The sequence below is a fragment of the Festucalex cinctus genome, chromosome 1, assembly GCF_051991245.1.
Source record: "Festucalex cinctus isolate MCC-2025b chromosome 1, RoL_Fcin_1.0, whole genome shotgun sequence".
In the NCBI taxonomy this organism is placed as follows: Eukaryota; Metazoa; Chordata; class Actinopteri; order Syngnathiformes; family Syngnathidae; genus Festucalex; species Festucalex cinctus.
This window is the reverse complement of record NC_135411.1, coordinates 6,877,631-6,899,916: the sequence shown is the minus strand read 5'-3', so window position 1 is coordinate 6,899,916 and position 22,286 is coordinate 6,877,631. Positions and strand designations below refer to the sequence as shown.

Genomic DNA, 22,286 nt, shown 5'->3' with positions numbered 1-22,286 from the left:
ACGTATCGATACGCAGGCGTCTGAATCGATATTGCTCATTAATCTTAAATGGGGTATATGCCACGGAAGAGGCGGGACTTCCGACTTCCGTGATTTTGCACATGAGTTTTGTTCGGGTCCAGGTTGAGAACGCGCAACCGAGGGGCACAAAATCAGAAGCAGTCCACATGTCGCAAACTATTTATAAAGTTTCCCAGTGTGTCTCCCAGTGCGTGCACATCCAGACCAGGCATTCTGCTTGGTGGTAAACCAGAAGAGCTGCTAACAAAAACATTTTTGCCATCCAACATAATAAACATATTTAGGTATACATATGACTGTTATAATAAAAAAGCAAGTAAATTCATGTAAAATACTGGGATACGTATCACCTTGAAGATCATGTATGCGGTAGTAGATGGATGGATGGGTTAGATCAGGGGTGTCAAACATACGGCCCACGGGCTGGATCAGGCCTGCAAAGGGGTTTAATCTGGCCTGCGAGATGATTTTGTAAAAAAAAAAAAAAAAAAAAAAAATATATATATATATATATAATGTGGGACTAATTAATCAGCTGGTCACAATCAAAATATATAAAATTTGTAATTTCACAAGCAGTCCTCAGATGAGCAATGCAACTTAACTTGTACGGCGTAATCGTCCTGGATGTCATTATTTTACACACAACTTAAAGTTACGGTTTGTTTAATTATTATTATTTATTATTATTATTATTATTTTAATTACAGACCAACAGAAACGTGTTAAATACGACACAAATTCAATTACTGGTAACACAAATATATATGGCTAGGATTAGCGTCATTATAACGTCATTAACTGCGCCATGCAATGCATTCTGGGAACAATATATATGCAAAACAGGTCCATTTTCACGTATACCGGCAAAGTGTTGTCGCGTTCCATTTGCATTTGTGTTATTTTTTGGAACAACATGATTACAGTTGATCTCCGTAATTTAGGGCTGGTCCACAAATCTGCGTATAAATGACGGCAGTTGTTTTTAAGTTATATACCGTTATTTTACCGATGCGGCCCACATGGTAATAAATTTTCCTCCATGCGGCCCCTGAGCTAACATGAGTTTGACACCCCTGGGTTAGATGGTTCAAATGTCTCTGAGTATTTAGGGTTCCCGACCCCTGCACCAGCAAGTTCCCAATCTTAAATTCATCTCTTGGTGGTACTCAGAAAACACAACGGTGTGAGTGTGACATGAAAGCCCAAACATGAACTTGTTGGAAAGCAGATACAAATGATGAATGCTTTAAATCAAACCTTCCTGCTGTGTGCTATGAATAAATAAATAAATACTGTCCACTTGGCCCTTAGTTCGCATGAGAATTTTGAATGTTGCGGTCTGCTCCATTGTTTCATGTTGGAGTGTGAGCACTCAAGTCAAAAAAGATTTCAAATGCCGGTACATTAGCTTTAGTAGGGATAGACCGATTATCGGCTTCAGCCTTTTTTTATTTTTTTATAATCTGTAGGCCGATGAAGTAGGTAACTCACTGAGCGGCGAATACTTGCGAACGTAGCGAATTTGGGGTTTTCATCAGGAATTGTAAGATGTTCACAGGCAGTTTTTACTAGCTAACATTCGCATGCATTTGTCACTCGGTGAGATGCAGGGAACTTTTCATTTATGGATATGTTTAAATTTCCAATTCATAAAAAAATAAGAACTCCCTACACTTTATTTAAAAAAAAAATCAAGAAATTATGTTAAAATTTTAGAAAACTTTATTTATGGTAGAAGTCTTTAGGGATGTATTTACTTGCTTTTAAATTTTTAATTAATTCATTAATTAATTATTTTTTTAATTTAGCTTAACATATACAAATGACCCTGGAAGCTCACTGCAATTTTGTTTTGTTTTTTTCTTAAACAAATCTGTCAATATAATTTAAAAGATTTTTTTTTTTCCTGTATTTTACTTCAAATGAATATCGGCTTGAAATATCGGTTATCAGCCTCCTTGACTACTCATAATCTGTATCGGTATCGGCCGTGAAAAAGCTATATCGGTCTATCACTAATCTTTAGACTTGAACAGCTTTGCTGCCTTCATGCAAACAACAAATTGCCAATAAATGGCCTCTGAATGGTGATCGATGGAAGTCACGTTTGGTTGTTTAGATTGGAGGACGACGTGGACACCACAATTTTATAAACTGTTTACGTCACACACACACAAAAAAAAAAGTGCATGCAACTAGCGTGAATTTTTTATTTTTTTTTTAATCGATTTTTATTTGTTGGTTGTTAGCAATGGAACAGGACACCACGCTCGACTTGTAGCTTATGCTGTCGTCGCAGAATAAACAAAAAATATTTTTTTTAAAAAGGCCGATACCGATAATCGGTCTATCTCTACTCCACAGTCTCCACTTTGCTGGTCCTATGCAGTGGAAAAACAGCGTTCCGTGAAATTTGATCAGACAAGCTGCTTGTTTGATCCTGATGCAAAATTGATATCATTCAATTATTTTGGACATGAAAAGTCTTTTTTTAAAGTTTCTACGTTATCATTTTACATTCTACAGAAAAAAAGGCCGCAACAATACTCAGAGGTGACTTTTAACTTTAGCCACCATTCTCCCACAAATCGCCACCTGAACCCTAAAAAGTCCACGCACACAAAATGAAACCGAGTGTCATAAACCGGTTCCAGCCGGCTGTTGCCATGGCTACTGCCGTGGAAGAAGCAGGGAGGGGGGTTGTATTGGAGGAAAAGCGAGTCACGTGATGACGACTTTTGAGGTCATGTGACTACTTTGGAAGTCGTGATTAATCCACAGGAAGTGATGATGGCGCTAAGCCCCGAGGAAACACACACACACACGTACACACATACACGCACGCACATACAGAAAGAGGGCGGCTCAGGCAGACACGCCTCATGCGTTTCCATGCACTGACTAAAACGCTTCATAAAAATGCATTTATCATTTTGATTTTTTTCTTACGGGAGTCCCAACACGTGTCGCCTGTCTTGTAAGCATTTGTCATGTCAACACTACTTTTTTCAAACCGATTCTAGTACAAGAAATAGCTTTCGAGTAGAATACTCACCAATACAGAGTATTAATACCTCACTTGTGCCTTGAGATGCAAGTAACCCAACTTAGGAGTTTTTTGAGGTACAATAGGGCTTGTAAGTTTGTACATGTACAAAAGCTAAATGTAGCTTAAAGGGATACTTGACTCATTCAATCCTTTTCAGCAGTAAAAAGTTAATATTTTGTCTATAATTAATGTGGTAACGTCATTATACGATTAATACCTTTAAAAAGTAATTTTTCTACTTGCTGTCGATTGATGATGACATCCCCTGTGCTGAGGAATTAGGTAATGACCAAGTCATGGCTCAGTTTGCTGACCAAACCCAGAAAACAGGTGAGCCATGATTGGTCGTTACCTACTTGCTCAGCACACGTGATGTCATCATCGGTCGACAGCAAAAGGAAAAAAACACTTTTTAAATGTATTAATTGTACATGAAAAATAATGAAGTTATCAAATTAATTCTGGACAAAATATGAACTTTTCACTGCTAAAAATTGTTCAATGAGTCAAGTATCCCTTTAATTAGGGATGTCACGATAAGGGCAATATCGTGATTTCGCGATATTAAAACTGCCACAATATTGTCGTCATCATGTTCACAATATTTAAAAGGAACACATTTGTTGAAAAAGTCAGGTTGATTCCCATTTGTGCAGTCCTGGCACCCTCTAGTGGCTAGTTTATTAGTGCAATTAAATTTTCATGAGGGATGTTTTGGCCTTGTATGTTTAAAATCTATGCTAATTGTCAGATGAAGGGGAACCGAATTTGCTTGTGAAGCGATCAACGTGTACTTGCATTAGCAAGTAAGTGCCTCAATATTGTTTTTAAAGATTGTAGGTGGTTTATATGCATTGTTGTACAAAAGCACAATATTGTTCTTTTTTTTTTTTTTTTTTTTTTTTTTTTTTTTTTTTTAGTATGAGCTGTCTATTTTACAATATTGTGATCTTTTTTTAAATAACGCCAACGCCCCCCCCCCACAATATCGTGATAATTATCATATCGTGACCTTCATATTGTGCTAATATCGTATCGTGATGTTTTGGATATCGTTACATCCCTACCTTTTAATGGCACAAAATTGCTATGAAACATAACCAAAATTCACATGCAAATCTCGACTCATGTCCACGTCAATCTCTGAAAATATCAAAACAATTGCCACAGTATTTTGGATTTTATGGGCGTTAACTCATTCACTCGCCGCCATTTTCACATTTCGCAATCCCGTTGGCTCCCGGCTGTTTTACTGGATTTTGACTGATTTTGCAAGGCCCACAGAATAATGTGTTCTATTGCTATAAAAGCATGGAACCTATCAAAAGAAAGATGAAAGTCTCTTCTTTCATCAGGAAAAGAAAGAATGTTTCTATCTGTTTCCGTTTTGCAGCAATTAGCATTAGAAGAGAGCTAAGTTTCATCAGTTTTCACAAATCTATTCAAAATTCTAAATGAGCTTTTTTTCTACATGGCCCTGGTTGATCTCCTTTGCTCTGCTGCCACCTGCTGGCCGTTTGTGTAATAACTATCATTTCTGCAACCGTTCTTTGCAGTTGAGAGGCTGCAACAAAGCCTTCTGTATGCTCTAGCATTAAAAAAATGTATAAATACGTCTTTGGGACGCTTAGAACATAAAAAAAACAAACGTATTTACACGTTATTGGGAGTAAATGAGTTAAGCCTTTTTCTCACAAGTTTTACTAACTGCCCAAGCCATCGTTTGGACAAATGTTTTGCTTACTGGCACATGTTTTTATTTAGTTACGTATTTATTTATATATTTATTTTATTTATTAGCCCAGTCCGGGCTTGTCACGTGATCGAGACCCACAATCCCTCCTTTTGTCCTACAGTATAAAAAGGGAGACGCGACCTCCATCTCCGGAAGAGGACGACGACGACGATGATGTCATCATCTTGTCCGATAACGACTCGCCGAGTCCGCCAATGAATGGTCTGAACCACTTGAAGGAACTGGACACAGACTTCCTCATGGTGAGAATGACATGTTGTGCTTTTCATGCCATTGGTGTTTTTTTTTTATTTTTTTATTTTTTAATAAACAGTTTATGCCGAAGCAGAACTATCAGCACAGTAGCTACAAACAAGCACACGGGAAGTCAGATCAGGCCTGACCGATCTTATCGAACCATCAAGGATTTGCCGTCATAGCGTAAATTCAATCCATGATCAAATTGAAAGGCAATGCAAAGACGAATGAAGGATGCATGACCGGACGCGGTTGTTTGTCTTCAGTAAGCGCGATTGTTGTTTTGTGATGGATTTCACGTGTCGAGCGCAGAAGAGCAGCCCGGGCGAACGGGAGCGCTTCATTAAGCAGCTGAAAGAGGAGCTGAGGCTGGAGGAGGCCAAGCTGGTGCTGCTGAAGAAACTCCGACAGAGCCAGTTGCAGAGGGACACGCTTCAGAAGGTGAACTTTTTCATTTGAGGGCCACATACAGAAAATCAGAAGGACGCAAGGGCCACGTAATGTTATGAAGAGAAATTGTGTTCAGTCCTAAAAATTATTTATTAATTAATTAATTAATAAATAATTAATTATTTAATTATTATATTATAATTCTTTTGCATATTTAGTAGGGGTGTGAATTGCCTAGTACCTGACGATTCGATCCGTATCACGATTCATAGGTCACGATTCGATTCGATACCGATTAATCCCGATATGGATTTACAAGTCGATTGTTACGATTTTTTTTACTCAATTTATAAAATACCATTCAGTAAACTTGTACAATGTACACTGTAAGATTTGTATGAAAATGTATTATTTATTGATCTCAAACTTCAGTGTTATAACTGTGAGCCACTGTATTAAACAAACAGGTTGTTAGAACAGCATTGAAATCAAATATTAAGGCTTAATGTTCCATTAATATAACATTCTTCCATGCTTAAGGTATGAAAGTTAGACGTTTTGTTGAATATTTTTCCATCAAAAATGGATGTTAAAAAACGATTCGGCTGCCTATTGAATCGATTCGAGAATTGCGTGCTGTAGTATCGCGATATATTGCCAAATCGATTTTTTTTAACACCCCTAATATTTAGTATATAAACCATTTTATTTGTAATATGGCAGTAGGGTTATTATAGTTTTGGATTTTTTCATTGTAGTTAGTTTTTGTTAGTTTTCATCAGTTTTCAGGGTAGTTCTGTTAGTTTTTATTAGTTTAGTTCTTTTAAAAAAATGCTTAGCTTTAGTTTAGTTTGTTAGTTTCAGTATTAGTATTAGTTTTTTTTTTTTAAATGTGTATTACCTGTGCGGAATATTTAAATAACAGCATGGGAGCAACGTCATCTGAAGGTGCTTTTCTATTGGCTGCTGATAGATGACGTCACTTCCGTGTGACATACTTTCAAACGTCATTTTTCCGGTTTATGTTAAAATAAATCTACTAAAAATCACATTTAAAATCATCCCCAAAGGCTCACGCATTCAATTAATTACCAAAGACTAAAACGAAGGACATGTTTGCTATAATTATAGTTAGTTTTTAGTTAGTTTTGTAAACATAAAATGTAGTTTCAGTTATTGTTCGTTTTTTAAAAAGCATTTTCGTTTTTATTTTATTTCTGTAACAATATTGTTTTTTATTTTATTTTAGTTTTTTCATTAGTTTTAGTGAACTAAAATAACCTTTAATAGCACCTGTTTGAATTGAGTCAAATGTCATTTTTTAGCATATGTGGCGGGCCACTGGAAAATGGACGGCGGGCCATTAGTTTTCAGGGTGGTTCTGTTTTTATTAGTTTTAGTTCTTTAATAAATGCTTAGTTTTAGTTTAGTTTTAGTTAGTTTCAGTATGTCTTTTTTTCCCTTTTTTTTTTTAAAATGTGTATTACTTATGTGCAATATTTAAAAAAAACACCATGGGAGCGAGGTCATCTGAAGGTGTTTTTCTATTGGCTGTTGCTAGATGGCGAGATGGATAAAAAATGGCTGGATTTTGCTTTATAACCCATATTCCAAAAATGTAATATTAATCAGAATGTTGAATGAATGAATGTTTAGACTAGTGAGGTCACATATAACCTATATTATTGTCACAAAATATTTAAGATTGACTCCCACTTTCATGTATTCAAACTATTCAGTGATTTATCGACCAGTAGCAGAATTTTCAAATCTGCCCTACAGATTTTATGCACTGTGCAAATAATAACCTTCCCATTCCTCAGGCTTCAGGGGTGTCCGGCTCCTCCGCTCCACCTCCTCTAATACGCGGGACACTTGCAAGCAGCAAAGGCTCACAACAGGTTAGCTATGCAATAACAATAAAGCATCACGTTACCTGAACATCGATCGACGACGTTCCTAATTGGCCCGCCTCTCTCTCACTGGTAGATTGTGTCCGGTAGAAGTTCAGGCACGGTCATACCGCCGCGTTTGGTGCGTGGAGGGCAGCACTTGTCATCGAAACATGCGTCGCAGATCATCATGCCGCCTCTGGTCAGAGGAGCACAGGTGAGTTGTGGGGAAATTTGTTCACTCACCGACCAATCACGACGTCATGACCACTTGGGCAATCTAACGAGATCCATTACAAGGAGTGTGTGGGAAAATTCTGCCTGTCTGTGGATAATTAATTTCAGGTTCGTCAGGTAGGCTTTTATTAATTTCTGGCTGGTGTAGTTTGCTGTGGCGTACAATTGCGCAATGTGACTAATCTTTTCATTTTCATGTAGCTAAATGAGGTAGCCAAAATATTTGAAAAATCCCCTCAGTATGATATAATGCCACCACTGCAAACTACAACCACAATAATCAACATATTGCGAATAGCGCTCTGATTGTGACAAATCAACATTGAGCAAAATGTTGATTTTTGTGTTCTTTCTAAAATGCCCTAAGATGACCACAGAAAGCTGTCAAATCGAAAAGTAGTACGATAGTAGTCGTAAGTGATAGATCTTGACTGAAAGACAAACTTTGTATGTCAGGGAGGAGCTACAAGAGAGTTCGCAGCACATGTGTGTTCTCATCTTTTAGGGTCTAAAAATGATAAACTTAATCACTAAAGCAGAGTTCCCCATATTGCCAACCAATTTAGAGCATTTTGGCTGATCTTTTAACTCATTTACTCCCAATAACGTATAAATACGTTTTTTTTTTAATGTTCTAAGTGTCCCAAAGACATATTTATACATTTTTTTGTTTTTTTTTATGCTAGAGCATACAGAAGGCTTTGATGCAGCCTCTCAACTGCAAAAAACAGTTGCAGAAATGGTAGTTATTACACAAACGGCCAGCAGGTGGCAGCAGTGCAAAGATCAACCAGGGCCATCTAGAAAAAAAGCTCAATTCTTACAATTTTAAATAAATTTGTGAAAACTGATGAAACTTAGCTCTCTTCTAATGCTAATTGCTGCAAAACGGAAACAGATAGAAACATACTTTTTTTCCTCATGAAAGAAGATACTTTAATCTTTCTTTTGATAGGTTCCATGCTTTTATAGCAATAGAACACAATATTCTGTGGGCCTTGCAAAATCAGTCAAAATCCAGTAAAACAGCCGGGAGCGAACGGGACTGCTTTTGTGAAAATGGCGGCGAGTGAATGAGTTAAGGACCGCAGAATATTGTGTTCTGTGACAATATACCCGAACTGGGCAAAAACCTTGTTCTATCGGCCCGTCACTGACGGATGCTTTCGTATTTTCAGCGTTTGTTTTATAATGCAAAGCCTTGAAAAAAAAATACACAAACTGAGCACCGACTGAATCAGGTTTATGTCCGTCGATCCGGGTCCTTTTCAGTCAGTGTATTTTTCCGAGGCTTCGCATCATAAAGCACTCGCCGAAGGATAGGTATCGGTCAATGACGGGCCAATATACTCAACTCAACTTAAGTTTAGACCTTTCTAGCTGACGTCACTGCTTAGCTCCCGCTCCGCCTCCCAGAGGGCAAGCCTCCCATAACAAAAGAATGTAGAGACCTTGATTTTTGGTGAGCGTTTTCTTTAAAAGGTGGGAAATATGTTAAGTGTCACAAAAAAAATCCCGAATAGGACACTACATTACTGCAACTCTTTGAAACCAGTCGTTTGGAGCTGCTAACTACAAAAAAATGAGTTTGACCTATTTTCTAGGTCACACTGATTGTTTTCTAATTCACTCGCATTGACACCCTGCCCTCCACCGCAAGGGGCGCTCTTAAACGTGATGTCACACTAGAAGGGTCTATAGCGACGATTTTGCCTAAACCTACCAAAAGAAACAGTAGACACTCTTCTTTCACCAGAACAAACATTTGTTTTGTGCTTTATCCATTTTTTACTAATCAGTAAAATATGCAGTTTTCACTGAAAAAAAAGTCAAGCTGAATAAATATTTTTGCTTTTGTGACATTTCAAACTATAAAATACTAAAAACAAAACTAAGAAAATGGTTTTAATTGTGACTCCCCCCCCCCCCCCCCCCCCTCACAGACATACAACTATGAAATGCGCCATTAGTCATTAAAATAGTAGACAGACAGACTGGGTGGCTGAAAAAGCTGCCCGTAAAAAAAAAAAAAAAAAAAAATGTACCTGAAAAACGTGGCAGTAAACAATTGAATTCCATTTAGCGGATAGAAACGTCCACGGCAGTTAATGAGGTAATATAAGAATTTATAAACCGTTTTGATCTCGAGTTGGATCTCAGTGGATCGTGCAAGTGTTCAGTGTTGTGACCTCTCAGTGTTCATACAGGAAAGTCCACTTTCTCTCTCTTTCACCCTCCAAGACTAACTCAGGGAAATAATAACACAATTTTAACATAAGACTTTTTGCATTTCTCTTTCTCTCTGTGTGTGTCATTTGCATTGGCGCTGCGGATGTCCCTCTTGTGCCCACCACCTCTCTTCTGTGGCCACCCCGCGTGTGTCGTCACCTGTCATTGTCGCGGTTAGCCCATCTCTGTGTCTCCGCAGCAGATCCAGGCTCTCCGCCAGCAGCAGCAGCAGCAGCAGCAGTTGGCAGCCTCTGGAGGCGGGGTCTCCGGGGGGCCGCCTCCCCTGCTGCTGGGCGCCAGGACCTCAGCCCCTGCTGGCCAGGGTCAGAGAAACATGCTGCAGGCAGGCCTGATCAGAGTTGGAAGTACTGCAAACTCACTGGTCAGTAGCTCACCACTGAGTAGAGAATCGTGTTGGGTGTGGGGGGGGGCAGGTGCAGGCCGAGGCATCACTTTATGTGGCGTACTGAAGCAGTGGTTCTCTTCACTTTCGACACACTAAAAAATAGTTATATATACTTATATTTAAAAAAAACAACAACAACTTAAATACCACCACAATGACAAACATGCAAATTTGTTGTTTCTCTCTAAATGTTTTTTTTTTATTCTGAAAAAGAAATCTGCAAAAAAACAATTAAACATTGTCTTCCCTTTTAACAAATCTTGGACACTTTTTTTTCTTCACCCAATACTTTCTGAATATAAAATAAACAATAGTTGTACTGCATGCCACCATTTTCCATGACTTCTGACTTCAAATTGAATTTATTCTAGGTCAAAAAAAAAAAAAAAAAAGTATGTTCTTTTTTATAACTAGTCATTCTGGATCTCGGCCAATGATGATTTTAATCAAAAATAATAAACTAAATAAAATTTATTGTATTTTTAATATTTATTATTTTTATTTATTTATTTATTTATTTATTATTTAAACATTTATTCAAAAATAAATCATGTGCAAAATGTTCAGACAATAATGTATTTTAAACCAGTTTTAATGTCAACATAACATTATAGCTTGTGCATAATTTGCTTAAAGGAATACTTGACTCATTGAGCAATTTTCAGCATTAAGAAATTAATATTTTGTCCATAATTAAACGGACACTTGACTCATTGAACAATTTTCAGCAGTGAAAAGTTAATATTTTTGTCCAGAATGAATTTGATATTGTCATTATTTTTCATGTGCAATTAATACCTTTAAAAAAGTAATTTTTCTACTTGCTGTGGACTGATGATGGTGACGACATCACCTGTGCTAAGGAAGTAGGTAAGGACCAATCATGGCTCACCTGTTTTCTGGGTTTGGTCAGTAAACTGAGCCAATTGGTCGTTACCTACTTCCTCAGCACAGGTGATGTCGTCACCATCATCAGTCCACAGCAAGTAGAAAAATTTATTTTTAAAGGTACTAATTGTACATAAAAAATGACATTAACACATTAATAAGAGACAAAATGTTAACTTTTTACTGCTGAAATGACTCAATGAGTCAAGTATCCCTTTTTAATGTGGTAACTTCATTATTTTTCATGTACAATTAGTCCCTTTAAAAAGTCATTTTTCTACTTGCTGTCGACTAATGATGACATCACCTGTGCTGAGGAAGTAGGTAACCACCAATCATGGCTCAGTTTACTGACCAAACCCAAAAAAACAGGTGAGCCATGATTGGCTGTGACCTACTTCCTCAGCACAGGTGATGTCATCATCAGTCGACAGCAGGTAGAAAAATATACTTTTTAAAGGTATTAATTGCACATGAAAAATAATGAAGTTATCAAATTCATTCTGGACAAAATATTAACTTTTCACTGCTGAAAATTGTTCAATGAGTCAAGTATCCCTTTAATTGTCACAGTAAAGTAGTTAGTAACTACTGTAAACATGTCTTGTAAACCACCCGTTCAGTGTTCTGACAAAATTACAAGTTACTAACATTTGGATAGAAGAGAACTTAAGAACAACAGCTTTTATTCAGTAATCCAGAAGTAGGCAAGAGTGTTTTTATTTCACCTCGATTTTACGTTTTGGCTAATTTTCATCAATTAGATTTTTAGAATGATGGATCTATTGAATTAATTTGATTTAATTCCCTGCCCTAATTTATTAACAATATATATCGCCACTGTCATGCAGGAAAGTCCTTTCTCCAGATTTGGGCAATTTCATTTGCGTTCACAGATTTCTACCATTAGTCAGGATTCACACGGGTCAATTATTATTATTATTATTATTATTATTATTATTAATTTATTTATTTTTATTTTGTTTTTTTTTGTTTTTTTACAATTTGACTAGTCCAAAGTATTGGCGATGGTTTAACGAAACTCCCATTTTTTTTTTTTTTTGTATTCTTCTGAAATCTGATATTTTTGGATACGTAGATATTCCAGCCAATGCCAGTGTTGGACCTTAGTGGGAGACCATATTAAGATGAGGCAGCGTTACAAAATTGGTTTAAAGCAACAATTTAACCACAGTCGTCAAAATATTAAGAGTATTTACTTGGCGTATTGATGGACTCTTGACTTGACCTGTAATTTTGTGTCTGTATCTCCCGCTGATGACTCGTCTGTCTCATGTTTCACAGGGCTCGTCCGGTTTGAAGGTTTCTTCCTCAGGAAGCAGCGTGATCTCTCTGGTGGGCGCCAATGACAGTCCGGCCAGCCGCCAGGCGGCGGCCAAACTCGCTCTGCGCAAGCAACTGGAGAAGACGCTCCTGGAGATCCCGCCTCCGAAGCCCCCCGCTCCGGAGTTTAACTTCCTGCCCTCGGCAGCCAATAACGAGTTCATTTACCTGGTGGGACTTGAAGAAGTGGTCCAGAACCTGCTGGATACCTTTCACAGAGGTGTGTCTGTCGTGTTGTTATTATTTCTGAATAATAAATAAATGTGAATTGGAATTGGAACACCGTTAATTCGATTTTTTTTTCTGTCAAACTAAACATACTGAGAATAGAGAATACTGCAACATGTTGTGTACTTATTTATAACAATGTTCACAGAAATTTATTCTTTATCTTCTGTGAAGAACGATTATTATTACTACCATATAGGTGGCCTAAGTCCCAATGAAATTAAATGAAACACATCTAGTAGTGTGGAGTGACTTTTAGGGATGTAACGATAACAGCAATATCGTGATATCATGGTATTAAAACTGCCACAATATATCGTCGTTGTCATGTCACGATACTCAAAGCAGCACATCTGTTAAAAAAAAAAAGCCAGGTTGTTTTCCATTTGTGCAGTTCTAGCACCCTCTGGTGGCTAGTTTTTTGTTTTTGTTTTGTTTGTTTTTTTACTGCAGTTTAATTTTCACAAGGCATGTTTTGGCACTTCTATGTTTAAAATCCACGCTAATGGTCATATGAAGGGGAATGTAATTTGCTTGTGAAGCGAGTCAGTATGTGCAGGAACTCAATATGTGCGTGCATTAGCAAGTAAGGGCCTCTATGTATATTATATTGATATCTTTTTTTTATATATAATATTTATATTTTTTTATTTTCTGTAATGTACAAAAGCACAATATTGTGGGGGTTTTAACGAGCTAATTTTTTTTTTACAATTTTGTGACTTTTTTTGTATCGCTAACCTCCCCACAATATCGTGGTGATTATCGTATCGTGACCTTCATATCGTGATATCGTATTGTGATGTTTGGAAATCGTTATATCCCTAGTGACTTTTTTTTTTTTTTTTTTTTTTTGCATTTTTATCAATCTCAGTATCAACTTACAGATACTTGCCTACTCTACATCAGTGATCCTCACACCTTTTGGGTTTTCCCATCTCTCCATTCAGGAAAGACGGGCGCAGCTCCGCCCAAGCCCTCCGTCAGAGACCCCAACGCGTGCACCCAGTGCAACACGGACTTCACGTGTCGGTGGAGGCAGGACAAGGCCAAAGGCGGCAGCGTCCTCTGTGAAGACTGCATGTCGTCCAATCAGAAGAAGGCTTTGAAAGCCGAGCACACCAACCGGCTGAAAGCCGCTTTCGTCAAAGCGCTGCAGCAAGAGCAGGAAATCGAGCAGCGGATCATTCAGCAGACGACGTCGTCGTCCGCCTCTCACGGTAGCTCGTCGTCGTCGTCGTCGCTGAAGGCCGAGCAGCTGGTGTCTCAGCAGCTGAAGCAGGCCCGGGCGTCCTCCCTGCACCGAGGGGCCAACGTCATCCACCATCACTCCATCAAGGTCAGTCGTGTCCGAAGTAAAATATGTCCTTAATGGACTGTCTGTCTGTCTGTCATTGATCGCTTCACAAGCAAATTATATGAAAAATGTACATGTGAGTATGTGTAAGTGATCTGGATAGGTATTATGGTATATGTTTAGTAAATTTATGTATATATGTTTTGGTAAATGTGAATATGTTAAGTGCACTTGTGTGTGTATATATATATATATATAACTTGGGTTATATATATCATTTATTATTTTATTATTATTTTTTAATAATTAGTAAATTAAAATTGTATTAATAATGAAATAAGTTTAAATATATTTAGTAAAAGGGGTAGGACTAGATAAGTTTTTAACTTCTTCCTACTCCCTTTTGAACATGTAAGTTATGATTAATTGAATGATTATGTTATTGGGATTTTCTTCTATTTTGATTGTTGTTGTTTTTTGTTTTATCTCTGCTGTTCATCTGTTTATATGTTCAAAAAATAATAATAATAATAATAAAAAATCAGTTCCCCTTCATCTGACAATTAGCATAGATTTTAAACATGGAAGGCCAAAACATCCCTAATGAAAATTAAACTGCACTAATAAACTAGCCACTAGAGGGTGCTAGAACTGCACAAATGGAAATCAACCTGACTTTTTGAACAAATGTGTTCCTTTTAAATACTGTGAACATGACGACGATGATATTGTGGCAGTTTTAATGTCGCGATATCACGATATTGCCCTTATCGTGACATCCCTATTGAGCAGTGTAATTGGCTGTAAAAGTTTATTTTTACATGTATAAAAATACAGAGGCAGGTTGATTGGGCGCTCCAAATTGTGCTTGTGCGTGTGGATGGTTGTTCGTCTCTGTGTGCCCTGCGATTGGCTGGCAACCAGTCCAGGGTGTCCCCCGCCTACTGCCCAAAGCCAGCTGAGATAGGCTCCAGCACCTCCCGCGACCCTTGTGAGGAATAAGCGGTCAAGAAAATGGATGGATGGATAAAAATACAGAATCTGATATGTACTTAACTCATTCACTCGCCGCCATTTTCACATTTCGCAATCCCGTTCGCTCCCGGCTGTTTTACTGGATTTTGACTGATTTTGCAAGGCCCACAGAATATTGTGTTCTATTGCTATAAAAGCAAAGTCTCCTCTTTCATCAGGAAAAAAAGTATGTTTCTATCTGTTTCCGTTTTGCAGCAATTAGCATTATAAGAGAGCTAAGTTTCATCAGTTTTCACAAATCTGTTTCAAATTGTAAGTAATTGAGCTTTTTTCTACATGGCCCTGGTTGATCTCCTTTGCTCTGCTGCCACCTGCTGGCCGTTTGTGTAATAACTACCATTTCTGCAACCGTTCTTTGCAGTTGAGAGGCTGCATCAAAGCCTTCTGTGTGCTCTAGCATAAAAAACGTATAAATACGTCTTTGGGACACAACATTAAAAAAATGTATTTACACGTTATTGGGAGCAAATGAGTTAAAGGACTTGAAGCCGTACTTTTAGTAGTTTTTTTTTTTTTTTTTTACACAGACATGTGTACATCCACTTAAATCAGGTGTCTTGTGTCCTCCCTTAGAGCTCCCTGGGCCAGCTTTCCCACAGCGGCGTCAGGGGCGTGGCCCACTCCTTCTCCTCGCCCTCCCAGCTGCAGAGCGCCGTGGCGGCCGCCGCTTTGGTCAGCCGGCCAGGTAAGCACGAGCATGTGACCCAGCGCTCTGTCCAGATTTCAAAGGTGAGCAGCAGCGGAGTCGGCGGAGGCCGGAATATGAGCGCAGGCGCCGCCTCATCCGCTGCGTGGAAGAAGCCGAGCAACGGCAACAAAGGTAGACGACTCGCATTCACGCCGGCCTGGCGCGTCTCACATCTGCTCTCTTTCCAAACTCCCGTCTGGCTCCAACGCAACCCGACGACGACGACGAGCGCGGTGCCGCTCGTTTGGCGGCCCGACATTCCTCCGGGGTTGCTGCCTCCTTTGTGCCCCGTTTGTTTGTTTGTTTGTGCGTTGTTGGGATAGAAGGGCGGCCATGTCCACGTGAACACGGGTGCTTTGGCGTTTCACCCTCAAAACAGCAAGCTGTATTTTAGGACGTTTTCATGAAGCTCAGAAGTTCCCAAACTGAGTGCAACCACATCACCGCCCATATGCGATACATAAAATGAACAATTGGTAGAATCGGAGCCGTTTGTGTCGTCGTACTGCAGTGTGAGCGATAGACCGATATGGTTTTTTCAAGGCCGATACCAATACAGATTATTTGTAGTCAAGGAGGCCGATAACCGATATTTTAAGCCGATATTCATTTGCAGTAAAATTAAAAAATAATAAATATTTGTCTTTGAAACTACATTGGCAGATTTGTTTAAAAAAATATAGAACAAAAATTGCAGAGCTTCCAGGGTCATTAGCATGTGTTAAACTAAATTAAAATAATAATAAAAATTAAAAAGCAAGTAAATAGATCCCAAAAGATTTCTACTGTAAATAAATTTCTCTAAAATGTCAACATAATTTATTTATTTATTTTTAATAAAAACTGTAGGGAGTTCCTTTTTTTTTTTTTTTTTTTTTTTTTTTTTTAATATGGAAACTTAAATAGATCCATAAATGAAACGTTCCTTGAAAAGTTAAAAATCAACAGTTGAGTCACTTTTAAGTTGAGGTATGACTATATAATGTATATCCGCATTTATATATACACTAGTGCTTATTTTTCTAACAATTAGAACATGTATAAGTTAGCACAAGCTTTTGAACAGGAGTGCATTTGTTTTCTATAGACTTTACTTGAATGTGTGTAAATTGTAGCTGTTTCATTCATGTGTATTTTGTTCTTTTGTTATTATTTGCCATTTTTATATTGATGGTATAAAAATTCAAATTAGGGTTTTGACCTAAAAAAAAAAAAAAAACTTCTGTTCTGGTGTGACCCTTATAAGGGAAATTCCCCTTTCAAGCAAATAAACACCCTTGCACATGTGGACAGAGCCTGAAAGGAAGTCACAAGTTTGCCTTTTTTGGTCTGCCATGGTCTGACTGGAATTGCTGTCTTGACCGCCAACAGGTGTGACGATGGCGTACGTGAACCCCAGCCTGAGCGGCCACAAGAGCTCCTCGGCCAGCGTGGACGCACGTCAGAGGGAGTACCTGCTGGACATGATCCCCTCTCGCTCTTCCATCTCGCAGACTGCAAACACCTGGAAATAGAAAATACGAAAGGAAATCAAACCTCTGCCAACCCCGATTTTTTGCTTTTTCCAATATCGTGATCAACAGCGCACCCCGGAGGACACTTTGGCGAATACAATATTTGAAAACTGAAGAAATGTTTTCTTGCCCATCCCTCTCTCTCTCTCTCTTTTTTTTAATGTTTTGTTTATTTTAAGGTTTGCTGTCCCTCATATAGTTTTGATTTGACTTGGGGGGAATCCATGAAACTTGGTACTTCTTCTTCCTGTCTGGGTAGTCAAGTAATTGATTAGTTTTGCATCAGACTCACATGGTTGACTTGAATGCGTGGTTGGACTCGTGTGCACTCAAGAAAAATACACGTTGCTTCAAGCAAATTACACCCGATCAGAGTTGTAAATGTTTCATCCCCGTAGTTAAAAGTTTGAATTTATTTTGTATTTACATTAAGTTATTTGTGTTGCTATTCTGTTTTGGGGGACTGATTGTTTTTTGTTTTTTTTCTTTGTTTGTTTTTTTACATTCTATATTGTTGTTTTCAAGAATGAAGAGTTGATTTGTTTGCTTTGTTTTCTTTTTGTTTAACAGCATGCCTTCATTTAACACCTAATGTTCATTTTGCACCTTAGCTAACAACGCGGCGTGGTTGTTGTCGCTCGAGTCATCTGTAATTACCATCTGTAAGTTGCTTTTTCTTTCTTTGTTTCTTTTTTTTTTTTTTTTTTTTATTCATATCAACGTTTCACTGACAAAATGCAAATCCCGAGGAGCTGAATTTTGCCCACCCTCGAACCAGAGACCATGATCCGTCGTTGGAAATTGGAATACAATATTTCCCAACGTGAACCCAGAAAGCACAAGCAAATTGTTTGTTTTTAGCCCTGTAACTTCTCACCGAATTTTCTCTGCTAGCCAACCAACCTAAACTGCAATTTGCAAATTATTGTTAAAAAATATTTTTTGGTTTACCCGTATGTTTTTCCTAGCTCCCAAATAAATAAAAATATACATTTTAACTTGCTCTCGATTATTTTTTTGTATACTTTGCTGTTTAAAGTTACATATCTGACTCCTTCCGAAACATGTCCTCCATTTCGAACATAACCTAAATTTTGTCAAAACATTTGCTGAATATTTAGAAGAACATACCTCAAGTCCGAAGTTTCCACTGTTTTTGCAATGTGAAAATGATTGTACTTATGCTGCCTGTTTCTTAGCGGGAATTAAATCATAAGCGGTCAAAAGAGTTTGAGGGTCCAAATTGCTACAAGTGCAACGAGGGTTATTATAGTTTGGGAATTTTCATTTTAGTTTTATTTCGTTTTGAGTTTTGCGTTTTTAAATGTAGTTAGTTTTAATTAGTTTTCAGTGTGGTTTTGTTAGTTTTATTAGTTTTAGTTGTTGAATAAATACTTAGTTTTTAGTAAATTTAAATAAAATAAAGAAACACCAGCGACGTCATCTGAAGGTGCTTTTCTATTGACTGCTGCTAGATGACGTCACTTCTGTGCGACACACTTTAGCGTCCTTATTCCGTTAATATAAAAAATAATTCTACTTAAAAATCCATTTAAATCATCACCAAAGGCTCATGCATTAAATTAATTGCCAAAGACTAAAACAAATAACATTTTTGCTCTAATTATAATTAGTTTTAGTTAGTGTTGTTAACATACGATGTAGTTTCAGTTAGTTTTCATTTTTTTAAAAGCTTTTTTTTTTCATTCACGAAATTGTTTTTTTAATTCTATTTTTTTCGTTAGTTTTAGTTAAATAGAATAACCTTGATTGCAACAGTGACTGTACTTTTGTAAACCCTGCCTTTGGTACCCCATTGGTTGACCTTCCATCTGCCAACACTCCTGATTCTGGAGGCCCTGGGTGGATTAAATTGTCATAGCAACACATCCACACTGACATTTGATTGGGCAAAACAAAAACGATGTCTTTTGTTTGCCGAATGTAGCCATTTAAGCTGATTCATGCTAGTTGATGGGTTCATAGAGCTATTCTTCAATGCAGTCACGTGAGGGCGCCCGAGCGCAATCGTCCCTTCGCTTTATTCAAAGGGAAGAAGAACCTGTTTGGGTGACGTCATGGTTGTGTTTTGTCCTGTGGAGGCCGGGGGAAGATGGCGGGCTCCAAGGTGAAGCAGGACATGCCTCCGCCAGGAGGTTATGCCGCCTTCGACTACAAGAGAAATATACCCAAAAGAGGACTCTCGGGTACACGCTTCACACTCACCTCTTGCTAAATTCGTAGACTTTTACTACCAAACACGAAAAGCGCGTCGGAATAGCATTACTTTATGCGTCTCAATGCTAATGCTAATGCTAATGCTAATGCTAACAAGATACACCGATGGGCTCAATTCAGAAATAACAATGACTGTCACTTTGTTTAAAAATAAAATAAAATAAAAATGTATTTATCATGTTAAAATGTTTTATTTGTGTGTGTTGATACTTCATTGTTAAACAACCATTTTGTTCCATGTTCTCTAACTCAACTTTATTTATACAGCACTTTAAAACAAGCCTTGCTGTATACAAAGTGTTGTACATGAAATAGAAATCGGTCATACAGTAAAGTATAGGATTAAAAAAACAAGACAAAAAGCAAACATTTTAAGTGAGTAGTATACAAGTATTTTTTTTGTATACAAGTAAAGTTTACATCAGTAACTTAAGAGGTAGGCGAGTGAATAAATACATAAATACATGGAAAAATAAATAAAATAAACGTAACACAAAACACCAAAAACAATGTTTAGTCTCATGGTGCGCTAAAAGCCAAAGAATACAGAAGATGATTAAGTATCAATAATGACGTCACCTGTATGCTGCCATGTTTGACTTTTTGTTGTTGTTGTTTTCAACAGGTTATAGCATGTTTGGCATTGGCATTGGCCTCATGGTGTTCGGCTACTGGAGACTTTTCAAGTGGAACCGGGAGAGGAGGTGGGCACATTTTTTTGTGTTTTTGCTGTCATTTGTGGGACCACGACATCTGAACATTGAGGTGAATTCAATGTTGGCACGTTTTGTGTCCGACAGGCGCTTGCAGATCGAGGAGCTGGAAGCCAGGATAGCGATGATGCCGCTAATGCAGGCGGAGCAAGACCGCAGGTGACGGGAAAATGTACATATAGTGGTCCACTGATGTATCTATCACGGGACACAGTCACTGCTGCATTTTTCAGTTGATTCTATGCCGAGAGAACAATAAGGGGTCATGCGATTATGATCTACATCCATTTTAACTGCTCTCGTTCTTTGGCAGGAACTTGCGGATGTTGAGGGAAAATTTAGAAGAGGAAGCGATTGTCATGAAGGATGTTCCCGGGTGGAAGGTAAAAACAACAACAAAAAAAGACTAATTATATAATACAATGTATAATCAAGCCACACTGATCCAATAACGCTAAATGTAAAATTACATTTTAGGGGTGCAAAGATTGACAAGTACAAACACATTTAAAAAGTATTTATTGAGAGAGTACACGACCAATAGAACATAAGAATATTGTATAGTGCATGGTGATCCCTCTGTTTACAGTACTGTTAACAATCCCATTTTTATACCCAAACTAACAAACTGAAATTACCGTCTCAGAATATACTCATTTTATTTTAGTTAACTAAAACTAATTAAACAAAAATCAAAAACTAAAATTCAAAAAACAATTTCGTTAACGAAATAAAGTAAAAACGCAAATGATATTTAAGACAACGAAAACTAACTGAAACTACATTTTATGTTTACAAAATTAACTACAATTAGAGCAAAAATGTCCTTTGTTTTAGTCTTTGGTAATTAATGCATGATCCTTTGGGGATAATTTTTAATGTGATTTTAAGTCGATTTATTTTGATATTAACCGGAATAAGGATGTGTCACACAGAAGTGACGTCATCTAGCAGCAGCCAATAGAAAAGCACCTTCAGATGACGCCTCTCCCATTGTGCTTTTTTTTTTTTTTTTAATATTGCGCACGAGTAATACACATTAAAAGAAAAACTCAAACTAATACTGAAACTAACTAGAACTAAGCATCTATTAAACAACTACAACTAATAAAAACTAACAGAGCCATCCTGAAAACTAACTAAATAAAAAAAAAAAAAAACACTCAAAACAAAACTAAAATGAAAAATTCCAAAACTATAATAATAACCCTGCTTCTGTGTTATTTCTTGTTCAGCTTCTTTCAAATGTACACAATCTAGTGGTTAAGGATAGAATTACACCCAGAGTAGACCAGAATAACTAGATCTGCTAACCAGGACCCCGCGACGGGGGGGAATTTACTTTTTGAGCTAGTGTTTAATTTAAAATGGTCCAAAATCCTCCAAAATTCAGACTGTCAACAGTATAAATATTCTCAAAATGTGACGTTTGCAAGCATCTGTTTTTAAAAATGTGAAATAACCTAGCGTTTTTGAACACAGGTACGGAAATTACAAGTGCGGCACAGTGCTAATGGGCTGTCAAAAATTGTCACAAGAACAAATAAAATTTGAAGCGAAACTCTGACCTCATATTCCAAAATGTCGATCTTTACCATGAGCCACTCGGAAGAATCAAATCAAGCACACGCTGACGGCGGTGTTCGTCGTCTTCCTCCAGGTGGGCGAGAGCGTCTATCACACGGATCGCTGGGCGAGCCCCCTGTCCGACGAGCTCTTCAACCTCAGGCCGCGGGAGGAGTTTTTACACAAGCGCTTCGGCTTCTTGTGGTATGTGTGAGACATCCCAAGGTGGGCGCGCTTGCCACAGCAGCCTCGACTTCTTCTACCTTGTAAATGTTCAATATTAAAGATGCGTTTTCTGTGCCCAATTACTTGCATTCTGTGCATGTGTGGCTAAAAATTCATGAAATCACTTTGAATATTGATGGCTTCCTGTGTATGTAGGGAGTTATGTAATTGTTGTAGTCAATGGGGTGGGTGGGGGCTTCAAATACAAAGTTAAAGCAATTGAAATTTTCATAGTCCATTTTGATACCAACTATGGATTTAATGTTTGCAGATTGACACTATTGCAAGTTCAGTGGAAGCAACTCTTCAAGAGACTTTATCCATATTTTA

At 37.7% G+C, this 22,286-nt stretch overlaps 2 protein-coding genes across 10 annotated transcripts in view; both read left to right on the top strand.

The window, feature by feature from the left end:
* Positions 1 to 18,216, top strand: part of LOC144014058 (transcriptional repressor p66-alpha-like) — a 33,929-nt gene extending 15,713 nt beyond the window's left edge. For 4 of the 9 annotated variants that reach the window (XM_077513560.1, XM_077513570.1, XM_077513577.1 and 1 more), the window contains exons 3-10: positions 4,930 to 5,071; positions 5,379 to 5,507; positions 7,280 to 7,357; positions 7,446 to 7,565; positions 9,993 to 10,196; positions 12,414 to 12,672; positions 13,631 to 14,019; positions 15,586 to 16,527. In XM_077513560.1, the coding sequence (XP_077369686.1) occupies positions 4,930 to 5,071; positions 5,379 to 5,507; positions 7,280 to 7,357; positions 7,446 to 7,565; positions 9,993 to 10,196; positions 12,414 to 12,672; positions 13,631 to 14,019; positions 15,586 to 16,023 (1,759 nt within the window). In that variant the 3' untranslated portion in view covers positions 16,024 to 16,527. Of the gene's footprint in view, positions 1 to 4,929; positions 5,072 to 5,378; positions 5,508 to 7,279; positions 7,358 to 7,445; positions 7,566 to 9,992; positions 10,197 to 12,413; positions 12,673 to 13,630; positions 14,020 to 15,585; positions 16,528 to 17,071 lie in introns of those variants that run through there. The other 5 variants (XM_077513628.1, XM_077513610.1, XM_077513619.1 and 2 more) reach the window with 5 other exon arrangements.
* A 1,040-nt stretch (positions 18,217 to 19,256) lies between these two features.
* ndufa13 (NADH:ubiquinone oxidoreductase subunit A13) lies at positions 19,257 to 22,036 on the top strand. Its single transcript, XM_077513697.1, has 5 exons — positions 19,257 to 19,421; positions 20,078 to 20,156; positions 20,253 to 20,324; positions 20,479 to 20,548; positions 21,826 to 22,036. The coding sequence occupies exons 1-5, from the start codon at positions 19,328 to 19,330 to the stop codon at positions 21,943 to 21,945; spliced, it is 435 nt and encodes a 144-aa protein (XP_077369823.1). The 5' UTR covers positions 19,257 to 19,327; the 3' UTR covers positions 21,946 to 22,036.
* Positions 22,037 to 22,286: the final 250 nt, after the last annotated feature.

Excerpts from the sequence above, each read along its gene's own strand:
- ndufa13 (XM_077513697.1), top strand. The coding sequence starts at position 19,328 with ATGGCGGGCTCCAAGGTGAAGCAGGACATGCCTCCGCCAGGAGGTTAT. Across the intron at positions 19,422-20,077 it reads ACCCAAAAGAGGACTCTCGG|GTTATAGCATGTTTGGCATT; the intron begins GTACACGCTTCA and ends TGTTTTCAACAG. Across the intron at positions 20,157-20,252 it reads AAGTGGAACCGGGAGAGGAG|GCGCTTGCAGATCGAGGAGC; the intron begins GTGGGCACATTT and ends TGTGTCCGACAG.